Raw genomic sequence first — 14,038 nt, forward strand, 5'->3', positions numbered from 1 at the left:
CGCATGCACACACAGACAGTAATAGTTCGTTGCTAATCTTTCAAGATAGGTATGTATGAATCTGTATCAGCGCAAATAAGTCATTAAAAGAATATATTAGTGTTTTTAGTAAATGTATTATTTATTATAATTTTTGGATTTGTTTTTCTCTGTAGTAAGATAATAAAATATTATGTAGGTATAACATTTTTATATGTCTATTTGTCACCGTGTTGTGTAATTATATCCGAAACTTACGTGTAATTTAAAGAAGCTCGGTGGCGTAGTTGGCAGAGCGTTGGGTCAGTGATTGGAAGGTCGCACCGGTTGCGGGTTCCAATCCTGGACGATTCATATATTTTTTAATTTTTGGTTGTTTTAATAAAAATTTTTTGAAAGTGGTAGATAAGAAAGTTAGTTTAATATTTAAATAAAATACAAATAACCTGTTAAGTATATTTACTTCGTTGAAATTATATAATAGAAGAATAACTTCTTACGTGCGTATAAAGTACACACACATTCTTTTTTTTTTATTAGAAGAATGTAGTTGCATACTAGAATATAGTTCTTGATTCCAAACAACTTTTCCTAATAACAATTTTTAATATTGTGAAAAATAAAGCTACTTTACTCTTGAGCGAAATTCATATTTTTTGACACACCTATAATATTCATAAAATTTGATATCTGATGGTTGAATCTTACATAGGTTCTGGACCATGCAGAGCTTTTTATGAAGAATAACTTTTTTTCGTAAAATTAATAATAAAAAAGTTTTCCTTGTGGATGCAACTTACAGGGACATACTGTATATCTTAATGGTTTAGTTCATAAGATACCTGGCTTTCACCCAGGATGTCTGGGTTCGATTCCCGGTATCAGAAATCCTTTTTTTATTTTTAAAGTTGACATTTTGATTTGAAAAATGATTATTTTTATTAGACTTTTATGTTGTGTCCTATAAATAATAAAAACGTAGTATTATAAAAAGTTCTTTTTTTATTAAAGTGTAATTATTTCTAGCTGAAAACGAATCGGTTAAATTGATAATACCGAAATCTTTCTAAACAGCGTCCGCATTCTGCGTCTGTTCCAAGGTTAAATTGATGGAAATTCAAGAAGTGTTTACTGCACTGCTGCAGCATTAAGTTTTAATCTTTATTTTTTTTTTGATGCGTGACACAAAATTGTTTCGATTTTTCAAATTTTTACGCAACAAGCTCAAAAGGTTAGCCATCACTGTACTAGACGAATGTGATGGAGGACTCACTGCAAGAGGCAGAAAAAACATTTATCTACGATGGCATGACACATTGGCCAAGGTCCAACAGACATGTTCTCGGGCAAACTGAAGTCGAGCTTGTTTCCGATCTACGTTCAAATTGGCCCGTGTGTTAGTTCGTCTGGGAGTCAAAGTGGCAGCCTTAAGTTTTTTCTAACTATCGACTGAGTGATGGTCACACCTCTAACATTCCTCAAGGATTGTTGAAGCTCAACTGCTGTCACGTTCCGATTCCGCAAGACACTCAGCACAATAAATCGATCCTCTTTCTCTGTCATTATACGTTGCCGACCCGATCCTGGTAGTCGACTGTAGCGACGGTAAGCCCTTGAGACTGCCGACTATATTCCTCTCGTAATTATAAATACCTGGACCGCCTTCACTGGTGAGATATCCATTTTGTAAAATATTCTTACTGCACGTTGAAGTTTACATGCAAATTCATAAAGGTCTAAATTGCTTAGAACATACCTGTTACAATGTTTGCTGCATTCCCTATGGCAGGGGTCGGCAACCTGCGGCCCGCTGGCCGCATGCGGCCCTTTGCAGGTTTTTGCGCGGCCCGCCAAAGCACCAATATAATTTTAGAAAAAATCAACAAACTTAGAGTTTGTGGCTCTAAGTTTGGTGACTTGTTTTCAAGATTTTATGCAAAATAAATCATTTAAAATTTGATATTTTAAAAGCACTAGACAATTTACAACTACAGTTGTACAATTGACCCCACACTTAAAAAAAGTATTATTCCCCTCATGAGACTTTTTTTATTCAGTTATTCATGTCGAGTCGAACAAGTTTTCTAATACGGAAAATTTTCGGAGGGGGGAGTTTCATAAATATAGAGGTTTCTAAACTTTGGTGCGTCCAACAACTGAAGTACTACCCTTAAAAATTTGTTGGAGAGTATTGGCAGTAAATTGCAAGTACTTTTATCAAATAATCCTGCAAAAAATCATCATTTATGACTCCGTAGTGCGCCTCCATACGAGGGGGCGGGGAGCACGCATCATAAAGAGTCATAAAAATTATTACCTCACAACTTATTTTTGCAGGATGGTTTGATAAAAATATTTACAGTTAACTGGTAATATTGTCCGACAAATTTTTAAGGGTACTCCAGGTGTCGGGCGCACCAAAGTTTAGAAATCTGTAGGTATATTTACGAAACGTCCCCTCCCGAAAATTTTCCGAAAGATAAAAGTTTTCCGACTCGACATAAACAACTGGATAAAAACAATCTCATGAGGGAGGCAATACATTTTTTTTAAGTGTGAGCCCAAGACCTTTTAATTGAGTTGCAATCTAACAATGTAAATAAAAATAATTTTAAAGAAAATTTGAAAATAATTTCACTTTATTAAAATCTACCAGAACACAAATTCTCCAATTTAAGAAATTTTACAAAATCAATTATTTGTATTTTTCCAACACATATTTTTTATGTGAACAAACATTTTCAAAAACACATTTCTTAAATCAAAATATATAACGACAATGACAGATGAAAATTTACAGAATATGTTGATGATATCAGTGTCCCAAGCACAACTGGACTTAATTGAATTACCAATAATAGTCAAGAAAAAAAGCAAAAGCGCTTTGAATTTTAATGAATGAATAAAATTAAACAAACTATTTTTCTTTATTTTGATATATTTTAAATTTACATATTTATACATACATATGTAATTGGAACTCTATGCTCTTATTTTCCATTTTAAGATTTTTGTACTATTTTTGTTCTCTGACCATAATGTTATTATAGCATGTCAATAATAATCCAGAGAAATAAGATTTTTCTCGTGACACATCCCACTCCAGGCCAAAACCAAATTTTTTGAGTAATATGGACATCTATTTTTTGGAAGCTCTATAATATACAATATTTTTTACATTAGTTGTTTTAATTCAAAGAACACAACATGTAATTACTAATAGGCCTGGATCCCGCGTACCAAAAAAATTTGATTAACAGCAAGCTGACAATTTGTTAATAGCTTAACGGTGTCTACGGACAAATTTTGATGTATGGGAACACTGGAACAGAGGCAGTTTTAATTGTGGAACGTGTCATACTGACAAGTTTATGATTGTGAAAACTAGCAGGTTTTTTTTAAGTTTATTCAATAGCAAACTTAATATATGTAATATATGAAAAAATGTTTGTCCAACAAATATGTTGGGTATTTTAATAAGTCCGACACGTAGGACATGTCAAATGACAGGAATTATATTGGTGATAAATAGCAGTCTGATTTTTGCATGAGAGTTTAATCCCACTCCAGGCCAAAACCAAATTTTTTGAGTAGTATTGACATCTATATTAATAACCTTTATGTTTCCTGCAGCCGATTTTGATGATATACATAGTTATAAACAAATAAAGATCAAAAAACGGTAAATTTTCGCTTTTTTCGTCTATAACCAAAAAGTTAAGCATTTTAAACAAATTTGAGAGTAAAAAACTCATAAATCGTCTAAAAAAATTTCAATATGGCGTTCGCTGAATATGTCTATCCTTATTGGTTGCTTATAAAATGGCAAAATAAATCATAAATTTTGAGTTTTTATAAATATTCATAACTTATGTAAAAATTAACTTAGAACCTTTTTATTACACGAATTGTTGAGACTTGTGGTGCTTAAATTATATTTTTTATTACACGAATTGTTGAGACTTATGGTGCTTAAATTATATTTTAAATTTCAAAGCAATTGGTCAAATAGTTTAAAAGTTATTTAATTTGTTTATCCCAAATTCATTTTTTTGCAACACTTTAAGTCAGAAAATTATGAGGTTACAGTAAGACTTCTGACAGTTAATGGAAGAAGAAAATTTATACTATTGACTTAAAACACGTCGATTTTTTGCTTACTTATAAACAATTAGAATAACTTTTTAACCGTTACCCGCAGAAAAATTATTTTTTCAGATTTGGAAAGACTGAATTTTTATACACATTTAGAAAGAAAAATAATTGTCCTAGGACAATTAGGGACGAAGTTAGCCCCCCCTTTTTTTAATTCACATGTTTTTGCAAAATAATTTTGCAGTATTTAGAATTATTTTTTGACATTTTTTTAAATTAAATTAATAGTATAAATCTTCTTCTTTCATAAACTATCCAAAGTATTAGTGTAACTTCACCATTTTCTGACTTATAGCGTTGCAAAAAAAATTAATTTGGGATAAACAAATTAAATAACTTTTAAACTATTTGACCAATTGCTTTGAAATTTAAAATATAATTTAAGCACCACAAGTCTCAGCAATTCGTGTAATAAGAACGCACTAAGTTAATTTTTACATAAGTTATGAATATTTATAAAAACTCAAAATTTATGATTTATTTTGCAATTTTCTAAGCAACCAATAAGGATAGACATATTTAGCGAACGCCATATTGAAGTTTTTTATATGATGTATGAGTTTCTCACTCTCAAATTTGTTTAAAATACTCAACTTTTTGGTTATAGACGAACAAAGCGAAAATTTAGGGTTTTTTGATCTTCATTTGTTTATAACTATGTATATCATCAAAATCGGCTGCAGGAAACATATACGCTGTGAGCTCGTACGTAGAGGGGATATTTACAAATTCGCGAACGCCAGTAGTGACAAGTTTGTAAACGTTTACCGGAAATTTGACATAAATGTCAAAGTGATTAATTTAAAGTTAAAATTAAAAACATTAATTATAAACAATATTAGTTGGTCAAAGCTGTGGTATATATTTTTACCTTAAATATACTTACGTTTTAAATACCGAATTTAAGTTTTTTTAATGTTCCGTAATATCTAATTATAAATTAATATATTAATCTTACCGCCATCTACACGATAATTGTGAAAGTATCCGAAGTAAGAAATTCATATTTTATCAATAGAACGTCAAAATGATTAGCAAAATCTTAAAAAAATCGATTATAATTTAATTACTTTTTTGCGTTGTAAATATTAAGCGATAACAATTAAATAATAAATTTAAAAATTACCAGTGAAAGTTGATTAGTAATCCGCCAGGAGCGACACCAGCGAAGCTCACAGCGTATAGGTTATTATTATAGATGTCCCTACTACTCAAAAAATTTGGTTTCGGCCTGGAGGGGGATGTGTCACCAACATGATATTTTTTTTCCTTATTTCTCTGAACTATAAATAGTTATTTATGAAACAGTTCGTGAAGTATGCTTTTTGCGAACGCACGATAAACAAATAAAAAAAGTAACTCTTCGTCACTGGAATTCATTTCTATTCTACAATTTTTAGAACTTTGACATTTAAAAATTCTAATTTTTTTCAAACCACAAACCTGTCAAAATTTTTGTTGTAATTTAATGCTCATTATGTCATCACCATGACAACGCGAAAGTTACGGATATTTGATTATATGAAAGTGTGTCAAAAACAGTGTGAAAAAGTAAATCCCAATTAAAATACATTGTTACTTCACGCACACTTTAAATCCTTCACGTACTGCTATCTATAATGACAGTTTTCACAAACTAAAAACTTATATGAGCCATTCCACGAACATACGCCTGTTTTGGATTACTTCGACAACGAATATTTTACTGTGCAATATAAGAAGTACGAAAGTAAATGGCGCTAATAATTATTCCAATAAACAACAATGTAATTTGCAATTTACTTTCGTTCTTCTTATTTTGCACAGTAAAATGTTCGTTGTCGAAGTAATCCAAAGCAGGCGTATGTTCGTGGAATAGGGTATACATAATATGACATAGAGTAGATAAAAATAATTTTTTTCCATATTTATTTCTAATAATATTTATACTCATATATTATGATACAAAAGCACGATTTAAGTTACATTCGAATGTGCGGCCCGCATAAAAAAAATTATTTTGAAAATGGGCCACCGTCCGAAAAAGGTTGCCGAGCTCTGCCCTATGGCATTGGGTCTATGCCATACAGAACAAGACAAATTTTACAACACGTTGCCAATTTGCATAAAACAATTATTTTTTGGAAGCTCTATAATATACAATATTTTTTACATTAGTTGTTTTAATTCAAAGAACACAACATGTAATTACTAATAGGCCTGGATCCCGCGTACCAAAAAAATTTGATTAACAGCAAGCTGACAATTTGTTAATAGCTTAACGGTGTCTACGGACAAATTTTGATGTATGGGAACACTGGAACAGAGGCAGTTTTAATTGTGGAACGTGTCATACTGACAAGTTTATGATTGTGAAAACTAGCAGGTTGTTTTTAAGTTTATTCAATAGCAAACTTAATATATGTAATATATGAAAAAAATGTTTGTCCAACAAATATGTTGGGTATTTTAATAAGTCCGACACGTAGGACATGTCAAATGACAGGAATTATATTGGTGATAAATAGCAGTCTGATTTTTGCATGAGAGTTTAATAAAAGGGTAACAAATCAATTGTAAGTTCTGTCCGACAAAATACTTGGGAAATTTTCGTAGTCAAACCTTCGAAACCTGTAACCTGTTCCACACTTAAAACTTCCCCTGTTTCAGTGTTCCCGTATATCAAAGTTTGTCCGACTAGACACCGTTAAGCTGTAACAAATTTTTAGCTTGCTATTAATAAACTTTTTTTTGGTACGCGGGATCCAGTCCTGTAAGCATAAACTAGAATTCATTGAGTGAGTCGATTTTTTGCTCGCAATTGTAGTTTCTGCTTTAACATTTCCTTACAGTAAAAACAACTTTTATAGTTTGGTATTTTATTTTAGGGTTTTCTGAGAAGAGGAACATAGTCAAAACTCAAGAAGAATTACACAAACCTTCAGCTAGAAATGATTTAGATAAACATATACAAGTTTCCATGTTAGAGAAAACATACAAATGTGAAATTTGTTTTAAGCAATTTCTTGTAGCAGAGACTTTGAAAAAACATCTAACAAAACACTCTGGAGAAGAACCATTCAATAATACAAGACGTCATAATGGAGAAAAATCTTATAAGTGTGACATTTGTACTAAGCAGTTTTCTGCTAATCGTTATTTAACTCAACATTTGAGAGTACACACTGGAGAAAGACCTTACAAGTGTGAAATATGTTTTAAGCAATTTACTACAAAAAGCCATTTGAAACAACACTTGATTCTGCACACTGGGGAGAAACCTTACAAGTGTGAAATTTGTTTTAAGCAGTTTAGTCAAACAAGTACTTTGAGCAAACATTTGAAAGTGCACATTGGGGAGAAACCTTACAAGTGTGAAATTTGTTTTAAGCAGTTTAGTGAAGCAGGTTCTTTGAAAACACATCTGAGAGTGCACACTGGTGAAAGACCTCACAAGTGTGAAATATGTTTTAAGCAATTTACTACAACAAACGATTTGAAAAGACATTTGAGAGTGCACACTGGGGAGAAACCTTACAAGTGTGAAATTTGTTTTAAGCAATTTAGTGCAGCAGGTTCTGTGAAAAGACATCTGAGAGTGTACACTGGGGAAAGACCTTACAAGTGTGAAATATGTTTTAAGCAATTTACTACAAGCCATTTGAAACAACATTTGAGAGTGCACACTGGGGAAAATCCTCACAAGTGTGAAATATGTTTTAAACAATTTAGTACAACAAGCCATTTGAGAGTGCACACTGGGGAGAAACCTTACAAGTGTGAAATGTGTTTTAAGCAATTTACTTTAACAAGCCATTTGAAACAGCATCTGAGAGTGCACACTGGAGAAAGACCTTACGAGTGTGAAATATGTTTTAAGCAATTTACAATAATACGTCATTTGAAACAGCATTTGAGTGTACACACTGGGGAGAAACCTTACAAGTGTGAAATTTGTTTTAAGCAATTTATTCAAGCGGTTCATTTGAAAATACATTTGAGAGTACACACTGGGGAGAAACCTTACAAGTGTGAAATTTGTTGTAAGCAGTTTATTCAAGCAGGTTCTTTGAAAAGACATTTGGGAGTGCACACTGGCGAAAAACCTCATAAGTGTGAAATATGTTTTAGGCCTTTTACCACAACAAGTGATTTGAAACAACATTTGAGAGTGCACACTGGAGAAAAACCTCACAAGTGCGAAGTTTGTTTTAAGTCGTTTTCTCGAATACACATTTTGACAAATCATTTAAGGATGCACACTGGAAAAACACCAAAGAAGTGAGAAAGGTATTTTAAATGTGTATAACGAAGTTATTATTTGGTGCTGTAGTGGGGAAAAAACTGAAACATTTTGAAAAATTTATTCTTATTGTATTATAAACTTTTCAAATTTTTCCGCCCCCTGAAATCTGTCTCACGAAACACGAATTCCTCTCCTCGTTCCGGTCTGGGTAACTAGTTAATAATAATTAACAAAGAAAAATAATATAATCTGCGCAACAACTCTTTCTGGGAAAGCAACACTTAAAAGAAGAAATATGTTCAATTCAATTGTTTCAACAATTCAACAAGTGTTTGTATTAGTGTAATTGTCAATTGAGAGAAAATAAAAAATGATGTTATTTAAACGTATTTGTGTTCTTGACTACACTTCAACTCTCTTGCATTTTATTTACCTTTAATTTGATTATTTTTTTGTTTTTTCGTTTACTTTCTCTTGTACACAATATTTACACACAACCAAACTTATATGGAATCATCAGATATTTCTTATTATTTCGTGCGAATTAAAAAAAAAGGAGCACACAAACAATATTTATTTTAAAGCAATTTAATAACAAATACATAACAATTAGATAAAACAATAAAGTATTTAACAAACAAATTGAATTTAGTTGTTTTAAAGTGTGTGTGTGTGTGTTTATGTTTTATTGGCACTGGTTTAAGCAACCAACTGGCCAGTCAATGTGTTTTGAATTCTCTCTTTTACAAAATATATGCTTAGTATCTAAATTTTAAAACTATTAGTACTACTTTTTTTTTTACTGTTTTTTTTATTATTTTTTTTATTATATTTTTTAACATTTTTTTTATTACATTTTTTATTTTTTTTTTTTAGTTTTTTTTTTTTTTTTTTTTTTTTTTTTTTTTTTTTTTTTGTATATTTTTTTATCGCGCTAAGACCTAAACCCGATTCAACCTCGCGGAGGTTTAGATCTTAGTATCTTTTTATTTTATTTAATTATTTTTTTTTTTTTTTTTTTTTTTTTTTTATTTTTTTTTTCTTTTTTCTCAGAGCTTTAATTTTAAACAATTAACATGGTTGTACAAAATTTTATAAACATCTAGATTGTTTGATTGTAAAAGGTATATAAGATTAAAAGGAAATTGTACATTAACTTGAACTAGATTGGCAAAAAAGTTTGATATTTCAATAAAATGTAAAGGACATTCTAATAGCATATGTTGTAGATCAGCTAGCTCTCCACATAGTTTTAAAGTCAATAGCATAAAAATTTCAATGCAAAACGAATAATGTTTAAATTGTTTTTGTTTATTTTTTTTTGTTTTTTTTTGGTAGGTAGTCAGTGTTATCACTTCTAGTCCTTATGCAAGTTTCAGTTTGCGTGGGCACGCTGCTAATTAAATTATCAACATTTTGTTACGGTAGGTTGCTCCATCCTTCAAGAGCCGCTTGCACTAACCGTGCGGTGTTTTGTGGATTATCCCGGCGAGCTCTAATTTTTCACTTAAGCATATCCCACAAATACTTTATAGGGTAAAGCTCGGGTGAGCAAGCAGGTCCCTCCAAACAAGGGATACCTTCTGCTTCAATGATGTCTCTAGTCACTCTAATGGTATGTGGAGGTCCATTACCATAAAAGAAAATAAAATTTTCTTCTGGTGCACCTCTCCAGAGCCTAACTACAGGTTATAAACATAACCTGTGAGCAGTTAAAGTTGATTGGATGGAAATTATAGGAATTTTTTAAGGATCACAATTCCTCTCCAGAACATTACACTTCCCCTTGTATATTGTGAACAGATCTGACAGTTTTCGTTCTTGATTGACGACACCAATTTGGCGATCAATCTTGTGCTGCCTGGATAACTCGGGAACACATACCTAACTGTCTCTTGTTGTGTACTTCTTGGCACGAACTCTTCTTCTTATCGTTTTAACTGAAACAGTTACACCTGTAGCTTCCAAAAGCTGCCTTTGGAGCTGCAGGTGAGAAATGGTTGGGTGTCTTCCAGCTGATTGGACAATTAAACGATCGTGGCGAGTCGTTACTACTTTTTGGTGACTTACCCTGCTTTATTTTTGATCTTTTCTAGTTTCTGTTACTAGCATAGGTTTTGGAAAGTACGCCTAGCTATGTCCCTCTGAGAACATTACTTGCTCCACAAGACCAATAATCTTTCCCCGTTGTAAGTTCTATAACCCCACATGAGGCATATTTTTTCATTTTTGGACGCAAAAGTTAGTTTATTTATTTTCGCTCAATTTGCAAAGCAAATAACCGAGCTGTAGGTACCATGTGATTGTCTTATCGATTTGTTTATTTTCAATAAAAACCTTTATTCGTAACAACAATAACAAGTTTTTTCAAAAGAAATAAATATTACTTTGAAATACATGGTGATTCCAGATTCCATATAAGTTTGGTTGTGTGTATATTATAGTCATTTGATTACCTCCGAGATATTGATCTTTAGATTACCTCCGAGAGAACCAAATGAAAATTATGGAGGCATTAACTGAAAATTCATTTGACGAAGGAAATTATATAAATGCACATGCTGAAGGAAAAACATTAAATAAAAACGGGAGAGGGGTGACTGGAAAAGGAGCTTCCAATAAGTGTAAAATTTGTTTTAAGCAGTTTAGTCAAGCAGGTTCTTTGTAAAGACATCTGAGAGTACACACTGGAGAAAGACCTCATAAGTGTGAAATATGTTTTAAGCATTTTAGTGAAACAGGTTCTTTGAACAAACATTTGAGAGTGCACACTAGGGAAAAACCTCTAGATGTGAAATGTGTTTTACGCTGTTTACTCGAATGGATCATTTGAAAATACATTTGAGAATGTACATTGGAGAAAAACGTTACAGGTGTGAGCTTTGTTTTAAGTAATTAACTACAACAAATGATTTGAAAAGACATTTGAGAGTTCATACTGGGGAAAAGCCTTATAAGTGCGAAGTTTGTTTAAAATCGTTTTCTCGAATGAACATTTTGACAAATCATTTAAGTATGCACACTGGAAAAACACCATAGAAATATGAAACGTATTTTAAATGTGCGTAAGGAAGTTAATATTTGGATAGTGTGGAGAAAAGCTGATACATTTTGTAAAAAAAATAAATAAAATTATGTGCTAAATAAGGTGATCGTGCTATTTTTATTGTACATAATATACTTCTCAAAATTTTCCGCCCTCTGAAATCTGCCTTACACTCACACTTAAAAAGCACACTCTGGAGAAAAAGCTTAAAAGTATGAAATTTGTTTTAAGAAGTTTTCCCAGTAATGTTATTTAAAACATGAAAGTGCACAACGAAAAAAAGCCTTACAACTACACTGCGGTGCAAAAAATCGATCCACTAAAAATTTGGTCATCTTTGATGTTTCGAATTTCCTAAACCTGTTGTCAGATTTAAGCGATTTTTTACCACGTTATAGCCTTATTCATTGACAATATTGCTGTAATAATATTGTTGCTAGACAGTCAAACTCTGCCATTGTATATTGGGTGTACGAATCAAACTGTGCTTTTTTCTCAAAGTTCGCATCACCCTGTGGATTATTCTAGAATTTATAAAATACTGAAATTAAAACCCAACTATAGCCTCAGGTTTTCTTAACATTTTGTCTTTCGATTCATTCGCTTATGTTGGATGATAAAAAAGTCAGGTACTTTAAAACAACTGACCATGTTCGTCAACATTACAGGGTGTTTTCTAAATAAGTGCGACAAACTTTAAGGGGTAATTTTACATGAGAAAATAATGACAATTTGCTTTATAATCATAATCATATGTCCGCAAACGCTTCGTTTCCAAAATACGGGATGTTCAATTTTTTTTTTACAAACGGATGATTTATTGCTTTAAAACCAGTTAAAATATGCAAATGGAATTTGGTGGGATTTAAGACGTAGTTATTGCACATTTTTTTAACATACAATTAAAAATTGTGTATTCACCATTGGCGTGCGTACGGATAATATCGGTCATAATACACGTTTGCGCGCCAATAGTGAATATTAATAAATGTGCAATAACTACGTCTTAAAACCCACCAAATTTGATTTACATATCTCTACTAGTTTTAAAGCAATAAATAAATCGTCAGTTCATATGATTATAAAGCAAATTGTCATTATTTTCTCATGTAAAATTACCCCTTAAAGTTTGTCGCACTTATTTAGAAACACCCTGTACTGATCACGAACATGGCCAGTTGTTAAAGTACCTAACTTTTTTATTATCCAACATAAGCGAATGAATCGAAAGACAAAATGTTAAGGAAACCTGATACTACAGTTGGGTTTTAATTTCAGTATTTTATAAATGCTAGAATAATCCACAGGGTGATGTGAACTTTGAAAAAAAACACAGTTTGATTCGTACACCCCGTATACAATGACAGTTTGACTGTCTAGCAACAATATTATTACAGCAATATTGTCAATGAATAAGGCTATAACGTGGTAAAAAATCACTTAAATCGGACAACAGGTTTAGGAAATTTGAAATATCAAAAATTACCAAATTTTTAGTGGATCGATTGTTTTGCACCGTAGTGTATATAAGCGAACTATATTTTAAGTAGTTTTCTAAAAAGGGATATTTATGCCTGGTTACACCAACAGATCTTAAGCTTAAGACGTAGGAAACATATGCGTTGCAGCATTGAGTCATAGATCAATTTTCAGAATGCCACGATGGATTGTAACGTGGATTGCATCTTAAACTTCGTTTCAGTTACGACGTTATTGGATAAAAATCGAAAGTTATGGCGCAACGTAAGTGAGACTTAAAGCGGCCCTATTTAGAAGATAAGCTGGAGCTTAAGATTTGTTGGTGCATCCAGGCATTAAATATTTGTATGAGATTTCACAACGGAGAGAAACTTTATGTGTGAGAGTTGCCTTATATGCTTTTTCTCATGAGGATCTTTAAGTGCGTCACAGTTTTTCGATTTCTTTCTAACGCATTAAATTGTATGTGACAGGAAAAAGCGCACGTCGGTGATTACATTTCGTCGGTGACATTTATAACATTTATTCTAGTTGTCAATAGATGGCGCCATAATCGAAAATAAAATAATTTGCGAATTATATAATATATCTACGAATATAATCTGAACAATTTATAAGACTACACAAATCAAAGAAAATACCATTTTATAAATGCAATAAACACAATTGATTTGATTTTATGCCAAATTGCAAATAAAATGTGACAACTGTCAGATTTAACTAAAATGCCATGCCACTAAAATGTATATTATCACGGACTTACCTTTTTTTCTATCATTTGCGACGCACTGAAAATGCTCATGAAAAGAAGCATAGTCCAATAAACAGCCATTTTCTAGTGGAATTTTGAGAATCAAGGTCGATTTCATTGAAAATTTGGATTTAGGTAGTATTCAGTGGCGGTTCTAGCCCAGAGCAGGCGCCCCCCTCCAATTTTTACAGGACTTTTTAGTATAATCTTCGTTAAAAAAGCACATAGTCTTATTTATTCACCGGTTTTGTTCTTTGCCCCACCCCCAGTTTTTTGGTGTGGAAACGCCACTGATAGTATTTATAACCTTTGTCAAAATTTATTCTACGCCGAAGCGGGCTTTTGCCTTGTGGGTGAAAACAACCCCATCTAGCGGATGAAAATTTTGTCAATCAAAATAACT

At 31.9% G+C, this 14,038-nt stretch overlaps 1 protein-coding gene across 2 annotated transcripts in view; it reads left to right on the forward strand.

Annotated features, from left to right (window-relative positions):
* Positions 1-8,744, forward strand: part of LOC114326374 (zinc finger protein 28-like) — a 37,100-nt gene extending 28,356 nt beyond the window's left edge. For both annotated transcript variants that reach the window (XM_050641627.1, XM_050641628.1), the window contains exon 3: positions 7,002-8,744. In XM_050641627.1, the coding sequence (XP_050497584.1) occupies positions 7,002-8,398 (1,397 nt within the window). In that variant the 3' untranslated portion in view covers positions 8,399-8,744. The remainder of the gene's footprint in view (positions 1-7,001) is intronic.
* Positions 8,745-14,038: the final 5,294 nt, after the last annotated feature.

The sequence above is a fragment of the Diabrotica virgifera genome, chromosome 1, assembly GCF_917563875.1.
Source record: "Diabrotica virgifera virgifera chromosome 1, PGI_DIABVI_V3a".
Taxonomy (NCBI): domain Eukaryota; kingdom Metazoa; phylum Arthropoda; class Insecta; order Coleoptera; family Chrysomelidae; genus Diabrotica; species Diabrotica virgifera.